General features: G+C 32.9%; 1 protein-coding gene across 6 annotated transcripts in view; it reads left to right on the top strand.

Annotated features, from left to right (window-relative positions):
• The window catches only part of LOC118192442 (uncharacterized), a 299,890-nt gene extending 282,199 nt beyond the window's left edge, over nt 1-17,691 (top strand). For 4 of the 6 annotated variants that reach the window (XM_085827056.1, XM_085827057.1, XM_085827058.1 and 1 more), the window contains exons 4-5: nt 11,433-11,542; nt 15,368-17,691. In XM_085827056.1, the coding sequence (XP_085683182.1) occupies nt 11,433-11,542; nt 15,368-15,484 (227 nt within the window). In that variant the 3' untranslated portion in view covers nt 15,485-17,691. Of the gene's footprint in view, nt 1-11,432; nt 11,543-15,367 lie in introns of those variants that run through there. The other 2 variants (XM_085827054.1, XM_085827055.1) reach the window with 2 other exon arrangements.
• The last annotated feature ends 3,219 nt before the right edge of the window (nt 17,692-20,910 follow it).

The following is a 20,910-nucleotide window of genomic DNA, read 5'->3' on the forward strand; positions in this document are numbered from 1 at the left end:
TCTGCCACCAAATATTAAAGCCCTGTATTATTTTTAAAGAAATTAAATAATGGAGAATCTGCATAAATGTATGTATCATTCTCACATTGGGATAAAACAAAGGTACCTAGAGCCATCAAATTTTGAATAACATACGTCTCCACCCAAATATGAGCATCTGGAAGCCCAAATTTGGAATGCCAAAACGAAATTAATTTTACTTTGTTTTATTGGACTTTGTTTTATTATCTATTTCATATTTTGTAAAGCATAAGTTCTTAATTAAGAAAAAACTCAACGATTTCAAAGCGAGCAATGGCAACACAGTATAGGGAAAAAATTTTATTTCCATCGCGGGAGTCTATGTATCGGAATTTTAAAGATATGCTCTTTTAAATATTTTGTGATATTGCTATTGAATTGAATTTTATGGTTTAAGTGCGAAAAAAATTTAAATTAATTTGCGATATTGATGTTGAACTGAATTTTACAGTTTGAGTACGTAGAACATGATATTTAATAAATAAAGGTAACACACAAAACGTTAACAAAAACACCCCCTTTGGGCGTAATATAAAATCTTGTTTTTTTTAAATCTTTTTTTTTTTTTTTTAATTTTTTTTTTAATCTAAAGAGGCACTATCTCACAAGGGATATTAATTTCGAAACGGCTTTTTGCGTCGAATCACTATAAACGGCTGTATCGCTTTTTAGATTGTTGCCACGAAATATTGCCGCCTCGCATTTAAAGAAATTAAATAACGAAGAATCTGCATGAATGTATGTATGTTTCGTGCACTGTGGGAAAATAACGATACCTAGAGTCATCAAATTTTGAATAATGTAGTCCTCCACCCGAATAGGGTCACCTGGAAACACGAATCTTGAATTTCGAATTTGTTTTATTATTTATTTCATATTTTTTAAATTAACGAATTTTTGATTGAAAAATTCAATGATTTCAAAGCGAGCAGTGGCAACACACCGCACGCAATAAAATATTTTTACCTCCAATGCGTGATACTATCTCTCGGAAATTCTAAAGATATGCTGCTTTTAAGTTCGTATTTTCCTATTTAAATAATTATTACAATCTGGCCTGAAAAACATAGTTTCCATTTACTCTAAAGCAGTTTTTCTCATAAAAAGATACCCTAACCTAGTGCCAAGCCGACAGGGCAAAGTAATATTAGTTATTCGACCTGGTCTCAAAAATCCCCGTGATCGCATCGGCTGCATAAGCCTTTTCAGCCTGTGTAATGTGAATACGAGCTTGTTCCCTTTCGAAAGGTCTCCATGAAGGCACCCCACAGTTTCGACGATAACATATAATACGACATCCTTTGAAAAATTCAATTACCTCAATTTTAAATTTTTAAATAATTACTTTTTCTATTTCTGTAAGTTCGTATTTTATTTATTGAATAATTCATTAATTGTAATTTTTGTCAACATTTTGCGTTTCTTTATTACAGGAATATATTTCATTCCCCATTTTCAACGAAGTTTAGCAGTTTAATTTTTACCAGCATAATATTTTAAAGATTTTATCTTAAAAATAATATCAAACAAATTATTTTTTGCAAAATTAGAAACTTATTAATTTTTTTAATGTTATTCAAGGTGCAGACGATAATCGACTCAATTTCAAAGGCAGAAATTTTTCGTTACTTCCGTTAATATATCGTCTGCATTTTACTAGCAGATTCTTTAGCGTTTTCGGTACAAAGAATAAGTTTTTTAAGCTGTCCTGTTTGCACCTAAATAAAATTAGTGTTTGTTGTTATGTAACTGAATGCAATATGCAAAGGGATAAATTTTTTTAACTGAACTGAATACGTTAAAGTACACGTTCATCTACCTGAAAGAAAAAAAAAAAAAAAAAAAAAAAAAAAGACATGTTTTCGTGTAGCACATTCTAAGGGAAACTGGATCGCGTTTGCATTACGCACGAGGAAAACCGTAAAAACTGTCAACTACTCCATTTGCCGGGATTCGAACCGAGTAGAATTACCAGTATTCAACGATCTGATCCACTCAAACATTAATGGGCCTTGGAAAGATAAAAATAAATTTCTCTAGCAGAAAGGCAACTGCAGAATATTTACAAAATCCATAATAGTTTCGGTTTATATGATTGAAGACCATTTGCCTAAGGGACGCGTTACTTTCCTGGAGGACTTTCTTAAGGAACTAGACTCGTATACACACATAAGGGAAAAATACGAAAATACTCATGCAGCCAACTCCTTCGCTTGGAATCGAACCTAAGTCGGAAAAACCTGTGTCCAGCGACTCGGCCGCTAATGAGCTAAATTCCATAAGGATTTGCAGTATAAAATTAGTTATTCGACCCCTGTGAACACTTTCGAAAGTACTAGTGTTCCACAGTGTTCGAAAGTACTACAGTACACTTTCGAAAACTGCATGTTTTAATAACTTCCGCTTTTCAATTATCTAAATTTCAGAAAACTGCTTCAATTATAACATTTCTGGTACTTACGTATTAGCGCAACCGCTTCAGTACAAGTTGTCAAATTTTCAGAATGTGTCAGATTCGGCAAACATTCTCATCACAATCGAAATCAAGCAACGCCGCCATTTTCGTACTGTTGCGTGCGTACGAGGTCCTAATAGAGTGAATGCTCACAGATCCGATGGCAGGCTGATCAAATTTACTTTAACAAAAGAAACACTTAACAGTTCTAGAACTTTCCACAAAAATAGTCAGACAACTCTTCACAGTACCACAGAGTGCAGTCAGTAGTTGAACTTCAAACTACTATGAACGATAAAACAACACAATGCAAGGCGCATCTAAAGAGGAAGCTAATATAGAGTTATCTTTGCGCTGAACTAAATAGCCAACATCAACTGAGGAACTGCTACTCTCGTCGGTCTTATACAGTTTTCTCCTGGCCATCGAGAGATTTCTAGTTCTTTCTGCTTCTCGAAATTACTAAAAGGCATATAAGAGCCGAATACAGACCATCAAAAACTGTTATTCAATTACAATACCCATAACAGTTATACAGGGACCGGGATCAGAATGTCTCCAAATGGTCTTGTAGTGACATTAGGTTATTTCGAGCCGGAGAGATGAAACATGAACAACGCCTTCTCTGGGAATCCAACAACGCACCTCTGGAATACGCGCACAGGGTGCAGACCGCCACAACATGAAGGCGGGAAAAATACCTTACCTTGAAGACTATAGTTTTTAGCTTCGAATACCAGCACTGAGAATTCTCACATATGCATACTCTTTTATATTTCTCATGCCTTATTTTTCGAACTTGATTCAGAAGAGACGTTAAATGTCCATTTTATTATTGACTACCCGCTACGCGGCCAGACTTCGTCTGGCTTTTAAATGTACCAGAAAAATGCCTAAAGGGAACAAACACCAAACATTAAATTTAAAAACTGCACAGAATTTTACTCTGCAGAAAAACTTTATCAATAAAACAAATAACAACAACAAAAATAAATAAATAAATAAAAATCTGAAACATTTCAGATTTTAAATTACGTCCAAAGGGGCGTTTTTTTTAAACATTTTGTGTGTTACATTTATTTATTGAATATCACGTTCCTCGCACTTAAACCATAAAATTCAATTCAACAGCAATATCGCAAAATAGTTTAAAATGAGCATATCTTTATAGAATTTCCGATACAGAGATTCGCGCGCTAAAAATTCGATAAAAATGTTTTTTTTTTTTTTTTTTTTTTTTTTTTCTGTACAACGTTGTAATTGCTCGCCTTGAAATCCTTGTGTTAAAAAATTCTCACCAAATTTGCTACCTCAAGAAACTATTTATTACTCGGAAATAACTATCTATATCTCTTTAGTTATTTATGACTCTATAATAATTAAATAATTCTTTTACTCATACTCTAAAATGAAAAAAAAAAAAAAAAGTTACAGTAACTCTCTAAAAAAAAAGAAAATAACATATTGTCATTCTCTGAAACATAAACTATACAAAGCATAAATAATAATATGAATAGATAATGAATCAAAAAAAAAAAAAAAAAACCTATAGAGTAAAGAAAACGATTACATCTGCTTGAAGCTCGTGCTGCAGTTAGAAAAACAAAAATATTAGAGTCAAAATATTGTTCACCTTGAGTTTGTTAATCAAAAATTCGTGAAGTTTTACAAAATAGGAAATCGATAATAAAACAAATTCTAAATTTTAAATTTGGGCTTCCACATGCCCATATTCGTAGCAGGATTACGTCATTCAAAATTCGATGGTTCTATGTACTGTTGTTTTATCACAATGCGAAAAATATACATACATTTATGCAGAATTTTCATTATGTAATTTCTTTAAATATAAGACAGGGCGATAATACTTTGTGGCAACAGTTTGAAAAGTGATTCGCCGTTTGTAGTAAATCGGCGCAAAATCGCAAAACGAAAACAATAGTCCTTCAGGAACAAAGCCCCTTTAAACTGAAAAAGAAAAAAACAGAAATTTCAATTAAAATGTATTTTATAAAAAAAATTACAATGAAATAAGCAATATCCCTTAACGCAAATATTAATTATCCTAATAAATAAATTAACCAACTTCCCGTTGAAAAATCTTAAGAATTCAAATGATATAAAGGAAGTTAAGAATTTTGTTTCATAAAAAAAATGCAAAAACTTTTTATCTAATTAAAATTATATAAAATTAAAACATAATGTAAAAAAATTACAATGAAATAAGCAATAAACATATTTTCAAAGGAAAACAGTCAGCAATCCAGTATCCAAAGCAATGAATCTGTTGCCAAAACCACATTTCTGAAAGAATGAAACTATCATCAGAAAGCAATAACCAATCAAAATTTTGCTTTGTGGTTGACATAATTCGAAATATACAAACATCTTTGCCATTAGCTAATAAAGAGAGAGAGAGGGGGGGAAAGGAAATTCTTTCTGTTGTGCCTTGGGAGACACAGGCGCGTCAGAATGAGAAGATTACGATGTGCGTGCTGCGTATCTATATAATAATATTTTATCTCATATTTTCAACAGTCAGCAGTCCAGTGTACAAAGCATTGAATGAAAAGCTGTTGCCAAAATCACATTTCTAAAAGAATGAAACTATTCAAAATGATACGATTTCAACAAACAAGATAAAATTTTTAAAAAAATCTGATTTGGATTTTGAAAAAATCGCTTCGAGGTGCACTGGCTCTTGTCTAGGTGCACCTATGTACCAAATTTCGTAGCCCTGGGTTTATTAGGTTGCGCGCAGACAGACACTTTCTGTTATTATATGTAGAGATAATTTAACAGATAAAGATGCCCAGATTAACAATGACAAGGCTTAAATTTTTTAATTACTACAATAGCAGTTTTTAACTTTAAATTTAACATTTGTTGAAGAGCACAAATTTTAAATTTCAAAATCTATTTCTGACATTTTTGCATCCTTCTTTAGATCTTTTTTGTGTTACGCGCGAAATTTAACTCCACAAGTTAATCTTATTGGTAGATATATTGTGAAATCTTTAATTAACTCTTAAAATTTAGAACAGTTTCATAATTCAGCATTTGCGTTCTTTGAGATTAAACGAGAATTATATTCAGAGTTCGGAATTATGCCAACTGACATCTCAAATTAGTTCATGTACCTGTCCGACAAAGGTATAAAAAAATTGAAATTCGAGGTCAGAAAAAAAAAAAAAAAAAAAAAAAAACCTGCGTCTAGCCTGCCGCAGTCAGTCATTCGTCAAAGCTTGACAGAGGAACATGAAAAATAAAATACTCCATTTTATCACCAGTAGATAAAATCCGTGCTTTCAAGCGAACCCAATCCAATTTCGCCATTTTCTTTTTTTAATTTTGCTTCTCGAGTGGTCTTTCGAGCGTAGAATTTCGTCTTTATGACTGGCTGGTCGCCCAGACTTTTGCTTTTCCGCCGTTAAAGCGTTCGTCGTAAATATTCACTCTAGACTAAATTTAGAATTTTAAACCCCGCGTAAATAAGACTGGCGGAGTATGGATGTCAGAATTTATTTTATAGCCTACGTAGTTTGTATTCCTGGTTGAAAATACGTTATAGAATACTTTCCAGAAGATTAAAGCGTGGCAAGTTTAAGTAAACTCTTTTGAAACACTTCTTTTAAGTAGAGTGACAAATTTCGAAAGGACGTGACGAAATTTCAGAGTGGCCTTAGAGAAGATGAGATACACTAATGGTAAAAGAAGCACTTTTCTCAGCATCTTCCAGAATAATTAATGATCCTTGCCCTTTACTATGTAGCTATATCACGATAATCCTGCTCCAAAAAGCAGGATTTCTTAGAACACCTGTTTTACCCTTACGGAGAACTCAAACCGATTAAATTAAGAGTTTAATTAAATTAGACTTTAGATTTTCGGAACTAAATTGTTACTTAAGGTGAGACAGTCAGTGATCAAGTTACATTGATGCCCAATAATGCTTCCCCACTTTTATATATCGCTTGCGAGAATAGAAATCCAGAAATTCAATTATAAACCAGTTTTTCTTTGGATATCTCAACTTATTTAAAAATATATCAAGAGAACACGATTGCACATACTCAGGGCTTAACTACTTTTGACGATTGCATAGAAGGATTTACATGACTATTTTTCTCGCTAAGGGGGGGGGGCTATTAATTTCGTTTTGCCATTTTGCTTTGGTTTACCATAAATCGTGTTTCACTTTTCAAGTTGTTGCCACCAAATATTAGAGCACTGCATTATATTTAAAGAAATTAAATAATAAGAATCGGCATGAATGTATGTATGTTTCTTTCACTGCGAAAAAACAACGGCACCTAGAGACATCAAATTTTGATTAACTTAGTCCGACACTCGAATATGAGCATCTGAAACCCCAAATATGGAATTTGTTTTATTATCTACTTTATATTTTGTAAAACTTGAACAAGTTTTTGACTAACATACTCAACGATTTCAAAGTGAGCAATGGCAACATTGTACGGGAGGGGGACATTTTTATCTCCAGCGCGAGGGACTTTGTTTCGGAAGTTCTAAAGATATGCTCTTTTTTAATTATTTTGTGATACTACTGTTGAATTTAATTTTGTGGTTTAAATATGAAGATCATGATATTTAATAAATAAAGACAGCACACAAAACGTTTAAAAAACGCCAATTCGGCGTAATATAAAATCTGAACGCTTTCAAATTTTTTATTATTATTATTTATTTATTTATTATGATTAATGTAAAATTTATGCACATTGGTACCTCGCACAATGAACGTAATTATTTTTACGATGGTATAGTCGTGGAAGCTGCTTCTTATATGTTACTATAGAAATAATTGTAATTTATTTTAGACATCGTTTCAGTATTGTGAAACATAGTAAAAAATTCCAGAGGATATTAAAAATACCACCAGCTTTGGAACTAGGAATTCTAAGAATTTGCAAATTTGTCAGTCATAGAAAATATTCGCATGTATGTAATAGTTCATAGTTTTCCACTTCAGACCGAATCTATCGTATTTCATAGAAAGCGGAGGATTCTTCTTGTATTACATATCTATCTACCTTTCGTTTTTTAAAAAGTCGAGGTTTTAGAAGTAGTCTAAAGTGGTCTTCCTCCACGAGATGGTAAATTATGGTGATAAAAGAATTTATAATTCTGAGAGCGAACGGGTCATTGAATGCATCTACTAGTCGGGTCTTGACCCTGCTTAACTGGGATGCCTCTATTTGATTGTTACCTGGTTTCGTTTGGTATATTTGATTATGGCAAAGCACTGGAGGGCTATCTGCCTAGGGAGAGGGATGTATTCTTGAATGGCTTTCCGCAGAAAATTTGTTTGCATCCACGTCCCACATGAGGAAACCACGAAAACCCCCTGCCGCCGTCGCCGGGCTTCATCTCCCAGAGCGAACTGCTAATGTTGTCAGTGATTTTAGCTCTTGGCCATTGATAGGTCAGTTGTTAAATGGACCTATTCACTTGTTTAGAAGAAACTTAAAGATTGCAGAAGGCTTAGCAGCCTATATTATCCTCCTTCTGATAAGAATTCCGTCTGGTTTTCCTTCTCCCCCTTCCATTCAAGAAAGTTTTGCAGTCTTTCGGTGATAATATAATATTAAGAACTTGTATTTTCTTCTCTGCTTCTCTATTAGTTCCTCCCTTTTTTTAATGCACAGATGCATTTTCTGTCTTTATGAAAATTGCATTTTAATGCAGCTCAAAAATATACGGTGTCTTATAAAAAAAAATGTTTTCATGTGCTCGGCATTTTATTTTATTTTATTTATTTATTTATTTATTTGAAGATTATCAGCGTTGTTTTTATCATTTTCGTTACTTATTATTCCTCCGATTAATTGAACATTCTTGCTTTTAAGTTTAGATGCGAATGAGCGGTTCACTGAGAAGCAATGCTTTGGTAACTACGAAAACGGTATGTACGGTTCGTAAATTTCGAGCAGTCTTCGTGCCTGATCTGGATGAAGTGTGATAGAATAGTGGTTTCAGCAGGGGCTATCCGTCACGCATCCCAGGAGTCAACAAAACATTGTTTCCTGGTGCATGATCTAACTGAGTGGTGGCGATCAAAAAGGGCCTACAAGAAATGGCTGGAAATGAAAAACTTCATACATGGCAACCTCTTTTTATAGAGTTACGTTAAGTCTAATGTTGTTGTTACATATGGCTTTATTGAAAAGATCAATCCAAACATGTAAAACAGCTCAAGTATCCCACAAGAACAATGAGAAATAATAAAAAAAGGACAAACATTTATAAAACAAGAATCAGAATATGTGAACTTGGGAATAAAAGTAAAAAGTTAAAAATTTAAACAACAAGGGGAAAAACATAAGAGATGCAGCTAAGTCTAATGTTTACGTGAAAAAAAAAAAAAAAAAAACACACACACACACAGAGAGAGAGAGAGTTTCCAAACTAAAGACAAAAAAAAAAAAAAAAAAAAAACCCACAAACCTTTCTCGAACTAAAGAGCCTACCTTTCTTCGGAGTAGGTTCTGGCAACCATTGTTCCATGTAATACGGACAAGGCAACAACAACAACAACCAAAGAGTCAACGGACCGTTGGCGAAATCAACATTAAAAATTTCTTAAAGGATCGTCATGAACTATACCGACTAAGTAATGCTTGTCGGAGGTGAACATATATCAGATGTCGTTTTCTAGGATTAAATCGTTGTCTATATATAGGAGAAAATAAAGCAAAACTTTTAACTTTTTACGCTGCTTTGAGTGATTTATTGCACTTTTAAAACCTACGCAATTTATAATACCTTTTAATAAGTAACACCCTATAACAAGTAACTTTATGACAAGTATCATAAAACACCCTAAAGCAAATTTAACTCCAAATGCTTTCCATTTATTTAACTGCAGTTTCTTCATATATTAAACACAGATTTAAACAAATTTAGTTCTGCGTGTGAAAATATCGACCGTCTCCGTAACGCGAGATAAGCTCTTTGACAACATTTGTTCTGTTGCAACACCTTCTAGAAATCTACTTATATCTCTTATCTCTGAGATGAATATTGTTCATTCACGTGTTTTTTATACCAAGCACTAATGTATTTCAATATAAACCATTGGTTCTCAACATTTTTTGCTCCATGCACTCCTTTTACCATTGTTAGAACATCATTCTCTCCTCTTTTCCCAAACTCGAAAAATAAATATATACATTTATATGATTTTTAACATGTGTTATAAGTTTGTAAAGTTTATCTTAAGTTTTTCATAGTTATCTTTAGTTAAAGCTACTTTCCTGTCCTTCCTAATCTCAGCTTAATTTCCTATCAGAATGTGTTTTTAGAATTGCGTTTAATGCAAATGAATGAGAGTGGTATTTAAGTCGAAGTTCCACTGACTTCGCTATTCCGACGTTTTTGGCCTCGGCCAAAAATGGACAATATCTGCTCTGGCTTTAATGCCAGTCTTTTTAATCTTTTTACTTATATTTTTCCATAAGCCAAAAATGGACGATATCTGCTCTGGCTTTAATGCCAGTCTTTTTAATCTTTTTACTTATGTTTTTCCTTAAGCCAAAAATGAACGATATCTGCTCTGGCTTCAATGGTGGACAATATCTGCTCTGGACGATCAATGGACGATATCTGCTCTGGCTTCAATTAATCTTTTTACTTATGTTTTTCCTTAAGCCAAAAACGGACGATATTCTGCTCTGGCTGTAATGCCAGTCTTTTTAATCTTTTTACTTATGTTTTTCCTTAGGCCAAAAATGGACGATATCTGCTCTGGCTTTAATGCCAATCTTTTTAATCTTTTTACTTTTGTTTTTTCCTTAGGCCAAAAATGAACGATATCTGCTCTGGCTTCAATGATGGACAATATCTGCTCTGGACGATCAATGGACGATATCTGCCCTGGCTTCAATTAATCTTTTTACTTACGTTTTTCCTTAGGCCAAAAATGGACGATATCTGCTCTGGCTTCAATGCCAGTCTTTTTAATCTTTTTACTTATGTTTTTCCTTAGGCCAAAAATGGACGATATCTGCTCTGACTTTAATGCCAGTCTTTTTAATCTTTTTACTTATATTTTTCCTTTTCAGGACAAAAATAGAGTGGTAAAGACTCTCGGGTCGTACACCACTTAAATAAGCGAAGACCTAAGACCTAAGACTTCGTTAGAGAATCTAAGAGTTTCTGACTAGCGCGCGTTTTCCTTTTGGCTATGCCTCTCTCTAAGCTAGTACTATGCTCGGCCGTATTTCAGGCCTTTGATAGCTTCGCCAGCTTATTTGATATTTAAATACCAAATACTTAGAATCTTGATAGCTTCGGCTATATTCTTTTTGTTAAGAATTAGTTAAGTTTTATTTCTTTGAGTTCAAGCCTAAGTGGAGGCTTTTCTATACGGAGAAAGTAGCTGACTGTTTAATTCTTATTTTGAGAAATAAAGAGTAAATAACCCTTTTTGAGCTTATGTCTCTGTTTATGAACTAAAGCGATTCTTCGCTTAGTTGTTCACGAGATTTCTACACATTTATTTGTTAGATAAAAGAGTGAAACCCCAGAAGTTAAATTACAAAAAGTATGCAAAATACTGATAAGCCCCAAAACTTGAATAAAGGTAATTTTTTTACGTTCATAAATTAAATTTAAACACAGATAAATAAAAGGAAAACCGCATTCATCCCTCCTGAAACTATGGATCCCAGACTGAAATCTCCCTAGGTTGAGAATCCCTGCTGCAAATGGAACAACAATTACAAGAAAAGTTCTTTTGAACATATTAAAATTCTTTTCAGTTAAATTCTTTATCTATAATTAGCAACTGAGTATTTATTATTAATGAAATTAGATATAAATTTTTATACGATTCTAAAAATACAAATTTTAAGAATAAAATAATGTCTAATATTATTGCATTTTTGTAATCTTTTCACAAAGTTTTAACTAAAGTGTGATCATATATTTTCAGGTTATAAATTTGATGTGCTATCTTGCCAAGCTTACAAACTTATCAAGGCTAGATACACGGTATCAAATGCAGCTTTGTCTGATTTTCATAAAAAATGTGTTTCCAATGCTGTAAGTATTATTGTTTTTAACATGACATAAATTAAAATCTAGATTTACCATCGTCTAATGATACTAATTAATTAATTAGCGAATAATGAATAACTAATGGATAACTAATGAATGATTTTTCCATTACTCAAATGCTAAAATCTTCAATTTTTGAATATTTTGAACGGAAATTTTTATTATACCGCTAACATATTAGATCGTTCAAATTAACTGTAATTATTTCTTAATATTTTTATTAGATAAACAAAATTAATAATTAATTTAAAATGTAATATATTTAAAGCATTAATAAATTGATTCTTTAATTAAATTAAGAAATACAGTGACTTCTCTTTGGGTGACATCTTGGGCCCACCGGCGGCCGAGCGGTAAAGTCGCTGAACACTGGTAGTTCGGTCCGAGGTTCGAATCCCGCGAACGGGCTGGCTGCGTGGGTGTTTTCGTGGTTTTCCCCATGTGTAACGTGTATACGAGCCAGTTTCCCTTAGAAAGTCCTCCACGAAGGCATTCCTTCCCTTAGGCAGATATCCCTCGAGGCTTTGCCGTAATTAAATAACCTAACCTAACCTAATCTGACCTCTTTCCATAGAACACAGTAGCTAAAACTAATTATTACTTCAGAGAATATAAAAAAACATCGGAATTGTTGTTATAGTTTTCTTTTCTATTAAGACCATTCTTTAATCCGCCCGAAACAATTAAATACATCGCTTGTCGATCACAGATCATAGTTTTCGATAGTTTAAAATATTACAGGTGCTCTACAGATTAAGAAATGGATCTCCTATTGAAAATTGTTTTTATAAAAATAATTTTGTATTCATTTCCGAAACATAAATTTTATTGTATCAGCTTAAATAGTGTAATTCATCGTACAGGCTTATTTGTAACATACCACACTTTAAATAATTTATTGCATTCTTTGTTTATATTAATTTTTTCCATTCCCTATGTGGGCAGCTGGGAATTTCTTCACAGCTTGTGAAATTTCGTGTCTTTTGTTTTATTCTGTCCACAGGAAGTGCGTATTGTCTAAATTTCATTAATTCTAAATAGTATTAAATTTAGAAACACGGTAAAAAGATACTGAACATTCTCCTGATGGTCTATAACAGTAGAAACTAAAGACCGATTCTGGAACAATAGAACCCCAGCAGCATTTTCGTCTTCCCCTCTCCTGCCCACTTCCTTCTTCCAAGTGCTTCTCTTCCCCACTCCTTCCCACCTTCTAAACCCCACACACTTCCTTTCTCTTTCAAGTGCTTCTCTTCTGCACCCCTTCCCACCTTCTGCTAGAGACAGTATACGCTCTAGCAGAAGTCTCTAGACTTCTGCTAGAGTATTTCGCCCGCCTTCTTTCGTAGTGCTTTCGTAGTGCAGTGGTCAGCACGTTGGGCGCGTATTCCATAAGTCCGTAGTTCGATTCCCGGAGAAGGCATTGCTGATTTTTCATCTCTCCTGCTTTCAAAAAAAAAAAAAAAAAACCTATTATCTCTACAGTGGCGTCCGAACTAAAAGGGTGGTGGCTGATGATTCTCCACACCCAATATTTGGCGATTTGGTCCCCTAAAAACTCCAGTCGCCCTTTAATAAGGTAATTTTATACCTTTATATAAGGTATTTATCCTGCATTCTTAGCATGCCTTCGTAATGTAGTGGTCAGCATGCTAGGCGCGTATTCCAGAGGTCCGTGATTCGATTCCCGGCGAAGGCGTTCCCATTTTTCATCTCTCCTGCTTTAAAAAAAATCCTAAAATCTCTACAACCCCCGAGGGGTTTTCAAACAGGTTTTGTCCATGTGCTGAAGAGAAGCATATTAATTGCTACTTTACTTAACTGCAATAAAATAACTGAATTAAAAAAAAAGTTTTGACGAAAGTTGGCATTATATCATCATTATGTTATGTTACTTAATAGATTTACTTTCCGCCTTTCACACAGAAAGTTTCTTTCACCTTGTGCAAAGATAATAATAGAAGAAGAATTGTAATTTAGAGATGTAATAACTATCACCGATATCACATTTTTTCATTTTTTTTTTATTTATTTATTTTCACCGCTATCATATTTTATTATTATTATTTATTTATCACAAATTTTATTTTATTTATGAAAACTGATCTTCATGAACATTTACCATTCCAGAAATGTCAATGAGCAAAATAAAAATATTGATTTTGGAATGATATGCAACAGGTTATTTGTATGGGCTCAATAACTGACTGTAACGTTAAACATTTTTTTTAATTCAGGAAAAATAAGGAACTTTCCGATGAATTTTCTATTTAAATGCAAAAACGCATTATTAATTTATTTTAAAATGCTAAATTTCCTTGAACTGTATCTACATGTAAATTTTTACTGTACTCTAAATAACTCTATTTTTAGCATAACTGGAGGAGCAGGGTAGGCAGGTGTATTACAATTGCGTACATACTCATGATCAAATGCATTGGGAATTTCCCAAAACTAAAGCAGTGTTAAGTGCATCTATAATCATAGTTTTCATAGATCCCTAAATTCTGTTTAATTTTTCTTTCATAGATCTGTTAGTAGTCCGCCAATATTTTTACATTTACTGTTTCAATACTATTATATCAAAGAGTCAGGAGTATTCTGTTTTCTCATAGTGTGTTCGGGAGTATCAGTACTGAAATCAATTTCATGAACAAAATTCGGCCAATAACTTCTGAAAAGACCGTACTCAGCTTCTTACCTTTAGAAAAATGTGCATTGTAAAATTATGTCTCTTTAGTTCCCTTAATCTTTCCTTATCCAGAGCAGGTTTTTGACTTTAGCCACATCATCCTTTGTTGATGCTTTGTGGATTATTCTGGTTTTCGGAGGAAAATAAACCCTGAAAGAGAAGAAGAAAGAAGAAGATCTTGAAAGACTCCCATTTAGGGTCTGACCTTTGGAAAATCCTTATTGAGATTCACGGAGAGGAAAATGATGACGTAAGAAGAAGATTTGAGGCGCTTTTGCCTCTGATAATCCTGGGGGTGGAAAATCATCATCCACCACCCTTTTAGTTCGGGCGCCACTGTAGATTCATTAGGTTACTTCGAAGCAAGACATGTGAAAAATGAGCAATGCCCTCACCGGGACTCGAACCACGGACCTCTCGAATTCGCGCCGAGCGTGCTGACAACTACACCACAAAGGCATGCTAAGAAGGCGGGGGAAATACCTTATATACTCACCCTTTTAAAGGGCTCAGTGTTGCTGAATTAAATTCCATAGGAGTGGAGTCTTTTAAAGGACTCAGTGTTGCTGAAGTTTTAGTTGAAAGGTTTGCCAGTAGTTTCGCATTCCTTATTCATCAGGTCTGAGTCTGTATTGACTGTACCTCTATGACTCTTTTTCTTCCCCAGACTAAATCTTCACTCTAAAGCTCGCTATTATGATGCAGCATCCAAAAATCTATAATGAACTAGTTGAAAGTATGCTTCAAGAGTTATTTCAACAAAGATTGAAAGTGATATCTTCGGCGGTTTGTCATCTTCTAGGGAAGTTACTTAGATACGACTAAAGAGAAGGTCTAGGGAGAAGATACGACTGATTTGAAACTTCTGAATCCATATTATGTTTCATAAGATAGCCCTATTATTTTACCATCATTTCTCGAAAGTCGAGACAATGTAAGCTGGACGTTATTATAAATGGTACTCTTATACAGGTTTCTTGTTAACTTGCTTTTTCTTCATGAAATTTGCCCGCTTATTTTATTATTAATTATCTATTAAATGTTAAATATTCTGTTGTAAACTGCCAAGTGTGAAATTTAAGCTAGACTAACGTTTTCATTTTCTCTTCTAACTTTAGACCTTCCAAAAGCTCATGAACCTCTACGTTTTAGACATGGAAAAGAAACTGAAAAAGGAGGATTCCAAAGAACTTAAACAGCAGCCGCCTAGACAAGCCTCATTTTTACCATACTAGATCTCTCACGTTTGTGAATCAATTGTCTAAATATTTAGAACAGGGGCTCTCAACCTTTTTTGCCCATGCACTACTACTACTAGAAGATCTCTGCACCCCCCCTCTTTCCAAAACTCAAAATAAATGTATGCATTTATCAAGTTTTAGATGATTTTTTAACGTGTTTTAAAAATTCATTAACAAGAAGTTTAGAAAATTTTGTTAAATACTAAAAGTTGAGCAAAAGCAGAGCAAAGTATATTGATAAACTAAAACTAAATATTTAATAGCTAACTAAAAAGTTGAACGCATCCTCCTAGAACTATAAAATCACCCCGGGGGGGGGAAATTCCCTCCTGGTTGAGAGCTCCTAGTTTGGAATGTAAGAATTTAATACATACATTGAAATAAAGAACTACTACTATAAGTTGCAAGTAGTTCCAGAACTGTATTTAATAGCGTAATAAATTAATAAAATATGTAATTAGTTTATTTATTATAATATTAATTAGTTTATTTATTATGTCAGAAATGTAGTTATTACGTATTATTATTGCCTTATAAATGTGATTAAATGCAGTTGGTAATGTTATAAATGTTGTATTACGTTATAAATCTAACTTATTACGTATAAATATTTTCTGTGTGTTTATTCTTAAAATATCAAACATTAATAGTCTAATCTCAAAAACATTTAGTTTTATGCCAGACTTTATGAATTATGTACCGTTTTGTCCCGAATATAAGATGATCTCACTTAAAAAGCTTAACTTAAATTTAGCTTTGAATTACATGATATCTTCCTTGTTTCTTGAGGGGACCTTAAGACGGTTTCACATATTTAAAAGATCGTAGTTATAATTCTTATAAGTACATTTTTTCCCCGTATGAAGGAAAAACAATAAGAAATCTCAAGTTGAATTTTTTTTAATAGAGTCAAAACACTACCGCATATGCCTAATGCAAACATGAAATTGTTTTCATTGTCTTCTCCAAGGAAATAGTACATAGTTAACGAACACGTTTTCTGAAGAAAATTTAAAATTTATTAACATAAATTCTGAAGGAAGAAAATGCATGGATAAGTACTATTCTAACAAAGAGGAAACGAGAACTACATTTTTATATTTTTTATCACACACTATCAATCCACTTCGATAACGTAATTCCCTGTTTTGACATTTTACGTAGAATATTACAGAAGATTTAATCTTCGCGATCTTTATTTTCATTGTAGCGTCTGGCTTCATAATTCTTTCCCTTTACGGATAATTCCCAAATTTCGTCAGACGTATTTTCAGCTTTTTCTGTGATGATTTGATGGACACCACGCATGCGCACCTTAGAGGAACGGCGCCTTTCTCTCATGTGACAGAGAGTCCAGATTAGAAAACACGAAGAGAATGTCAGGATATACGCTATACGCCAGCGGATGTTATTATTTTTTATTATATTGCTATTTAATATTATTTATTATTTATTTTCTTATTCTGTTATATCATTATTTGTTTACCATTTTATTCATTAATTTAAGATTTGTATTTAAATTACCTTCGATCTTAATATTTCCTCCGTGACGTTACTTTCTCATTTCGTTCTTCCCCTCTTTCTTCTTGTTTCTGTTTTCTCTTTTCGTCTATGTCTCTACTTTCTCTCTCGCTTTTCTTTCAGTTTATATCCAGCACAATATAGCTGTATCAATGTATGTATTAAAAAACAATTTGCTCAACTTTTAGTATTTAACAAAATTGGTACAGAATGTCTCCAAAACTGAATATATATCAAGATTCACAATTGTAAAACCAGAATCTTTTTGTAAAAAACCCATTTGTAATCCCCCCCCCTCTCCTTCCTTTAATTTCTTTCCCACCTTTTTCTTTCCTCTATTCTCTCACTTATTATTCTTCCTCTCACTGTTTTCTTTCCCTATTTTTTTCGCATTATCGCAAAATGTAGTGTCCCAAATGTCTCAAAAACATAATGTATGTACAAACTCAAAATTGAATGTATGTAAAAATTCAAAATATCTCAAAAACTGAAGGTATGTGAAAATTCAAAATTGTCAAAGCAAAATCTTTTGTAGAAACATTTGTAATTCTTGCAATTTTGTAACAAAATTCTGTATAACTTGGAAATTTCAATAAGTTATTTGGTATAACATGCTGTTTATAAAGACACTCGACATGATATGAGTTGTTTTTCATAAATATTAAAATAATATTAAAAGATATGAGTTGTTTTTCATAAATATTAAATTTCAATGACATGTTAAGAGCTTTTAGTCAATTAACCCAATCGCCAAATTCTGATGTGAAGAATCATCATCCACTACCTTTTTAGTTTGGGCGCCACTGTAGAATCATTAGGCTATTGCAAGGCAGGATAAATGAGAAATGAACAAACCCTTCGCCGGGACTCGAACCACGAGCCTCTCGAAAACGTGCCGAGCGTGTTGACCACTACACTACGAAGGCATACTAAGAAGGCGAGAGAAATACCTTATAGCATTAGTTAAATTAAATCTAATATATCAAGAATTGGAATCCATCTTGAAAGAAAGAGAGAAAAAGGAAAAGAAATCCCTAACTTTAACACCTTCCTAACCTTCTTTTAAGAAATCCCTAACTTCGAACAGTTAGCTGCCGATCCGAAATATATTTCTTTATAATGCATAATTAGTAAGGTGTCTTCCCTTTTAGTCTTATGAGTTGCATAGGTGAAATTTTTAAGAGTTCAGATCTTAGAAGTTTAAGCGACAGCAGTTATTGCATTGCTTGCATATAAGTTAGGTGTTGGTCGGAGGACTTGCCTCTCGGTAGAATGTTAATCAGTTACAATTGAAACTCAAATTGCCAGTGGGTTGCAAATGCGATCTGAAAATTTACAGCCAAAATTTGTTTAACAAAATAATACAAAATATTTATTAACCAAATAAAAACATTTTAAATTTCGATTACTAATTTTTTTTTAAATATACATAAACAATAATAATAATGTTGCAAAGAAAATGAATTTTAGTTTATCAGGACTTGTGTTCCTATTGACCTGCTTTGGAAACATGAACTGTCCTGACTCGGAACAGGGCGCTTACTCAAGCTATGTTCAATAAATTGTGAAGTAGACAATACACACAGGAAGGGTATGCGAAACCCTTTATTTTTCTATCTTTACAGAGATTTCCAGAACTTCGGAATACAGAGACCAACCACTTGTGGTCTGAACGTAAGAATATAAAACTAATAACTAAAACTAAGTTTGAATTAGTATACAAGTGCCTAGCAATAAGATTGGCCGTTAATTAACAAAGTCCGTATGTAGTAAGGAGAGCTGCTAAAACTACGATACCTTTGAAATTATCAAGAGGACTAAACCTCTGGCCTTGAAGGCAACCAGCAACCGAGTAAAACTACTATGGCAAGCGGCTTGCTTCCAATAACTCCTTCCTCTCTCTTGCTTGGCAAAAAGCCACAACTTAAGTACTTGGCGTTAGCAAGACAAATTTTGCATAAATAAGTTAACGCTTTTAATTCTGGCCGGAAGTAGAAAATAAGAAGTGATAGTAAAGATTTAAAATAAAATAAACGTTAGTAAAACTTAGGATCCTTACAAGTTTTTATTTATTTTCTATTTGAAATCTCAAGTTAAGTACCTATAAGACATTTCTATTGAATACACTTTGTAAATCAAATATACTGAAAACAAAATAGTAAATTTTCAGACTGACGTTTATTGAAAATTTTCTAACGTATTTGATTAATCATTAAATAACTTACTTTAATTTACACTAAGAGAAATTTTGAAAACTTTAGAACAAAACGTGAGAATAAATATTGACAGTTAAATAGCTTCCTCTTATTTGTGAAGTCTTTCATGAAAGCATACATAAAAATATACACATAAAAATATACATGTTTGTTTGTAAATAACTTTAAACTTCTTTTACTTCTTGCTCCAGTTTCACACTTAATGGAGTTTTGATTTTGATAATGTTTGTAGTCTTGGCCAGAATTTATTAGAAATCATCATCATGGATTGAGGATATTTATAGGTCAATAGGGTTTGTTTTCTGATTATTTTTCAGCTGTGAAAAAAAGGTTGCTCATATATTCCGAAATAAGGAGATTATTTCTAGTGTAAAAATTAATAAATTATTTATTTTTGACAAGCACGATTAAATGTGTTATAAAATTTGTATTTTCAAATCTCTGCACAAGATTTATATCACATTTTAAATTAATTTACTCCATTTATAGATTTTCTGTGTCATTATTCCCATTAGTTTTTAATGGTAATGAAAATAATATAAACTCAGACTTCAAATAAATAAAATCTTGAAAACATTCTAACACTGTACTTATAGGAAATTCATAATTGAAATGTCTTCGCGAGCTACATAAAATCACTTACGGTATTTCATACGGCCTGCAGGCTACTAGTTTGGGATCACTGAGCCAACATCATTTCAGTTAGCACAAGATAACATGTATATAACAGCTATGGGTGATCTGGAAAGTTCTCGATTTTTTCTATGGTAAATACAAATAAAAAATAAGAAAATTTCTTTCAATCATGTAACCATCATTTTATTTGGTGCCCTTTTGCCATTTCATTGGCTTCTTTTTTCAAAAATTGCCTTTTGAAAAACCATCTTATTCTTGGAGAAATCATCAATGTGTAGTGTGATGGCTTTCAAAGAATGTTAGACCATTCAGAAAATTTTGAAATGACCTGAAGAGATAAAAATTCGAGGGGCTAGGTCAGGTGAATATGGGGGTGGCACAAAACTTTCCAGTTATTCTTATTAAGTCTTTATCTCATATTCTTCGAAATGTGCCCAGTCATGATGGAAGACCATCTCGACGACTGCTCAGTTAAAAGTGTTTTGCTTCGATTTCTGCTTTTATAACTGCCATTTGGAAAAAGTATTTTTCCATGCTTATTGTATGATTTAGTGGAAACATTTCATAGCATACAATTTCTTTGCAGTTCCACCACGCATAAAACATTATGTTTTTGGAATGCAGTCTCCCTCTCGATGTTACTAAAGGAGCTTCTTTTGGCTTACTCCATGATCTTTTTCTTGAAACATTACCTTTTCATCTCCAGTGATCAGCCGTTTCGAAAAAGGGAGCTTCTTTATTTTTTTCTGCAAAGAAACGCATGCCGAAACTTGAGAAAGCTTATATTGTATTAAAGTATGGTTATCCATTCATCGTAGCAGCTTACATACCAGTCTTCTTCAAATCATTTTTCACTGTACTTTTTGAAATATGTCTGTCTGATAGCTCCTGAAATTTACAACTTGTATATTCAGCAATAGCTTTTCTTAACAGGTTCTTCTTTGCAAAAGATAGTCGTCCAGAGCTTGTATCGTCTTCCAGGCAAAAATTTCTACCCTTGAACTTTTCAAACTAGCTATGAGAAACAACACTTTGTCTATACACAGC

The sequence above is a fragment of the Stegodyphus dumicola genome, chromosome 11 (genome assembly GCF_044657685.1).
Source record: "Stegodyphus dumicola isolate Sdum_Otavi_A_Nest chromosome 11, ASM4465768v1".
NCBI lineage: Eukaryota > Metazoa > Arthropoda > Arachnida > Araneae > Eresidae > Stegodyphus > Stegodyphus dumicola.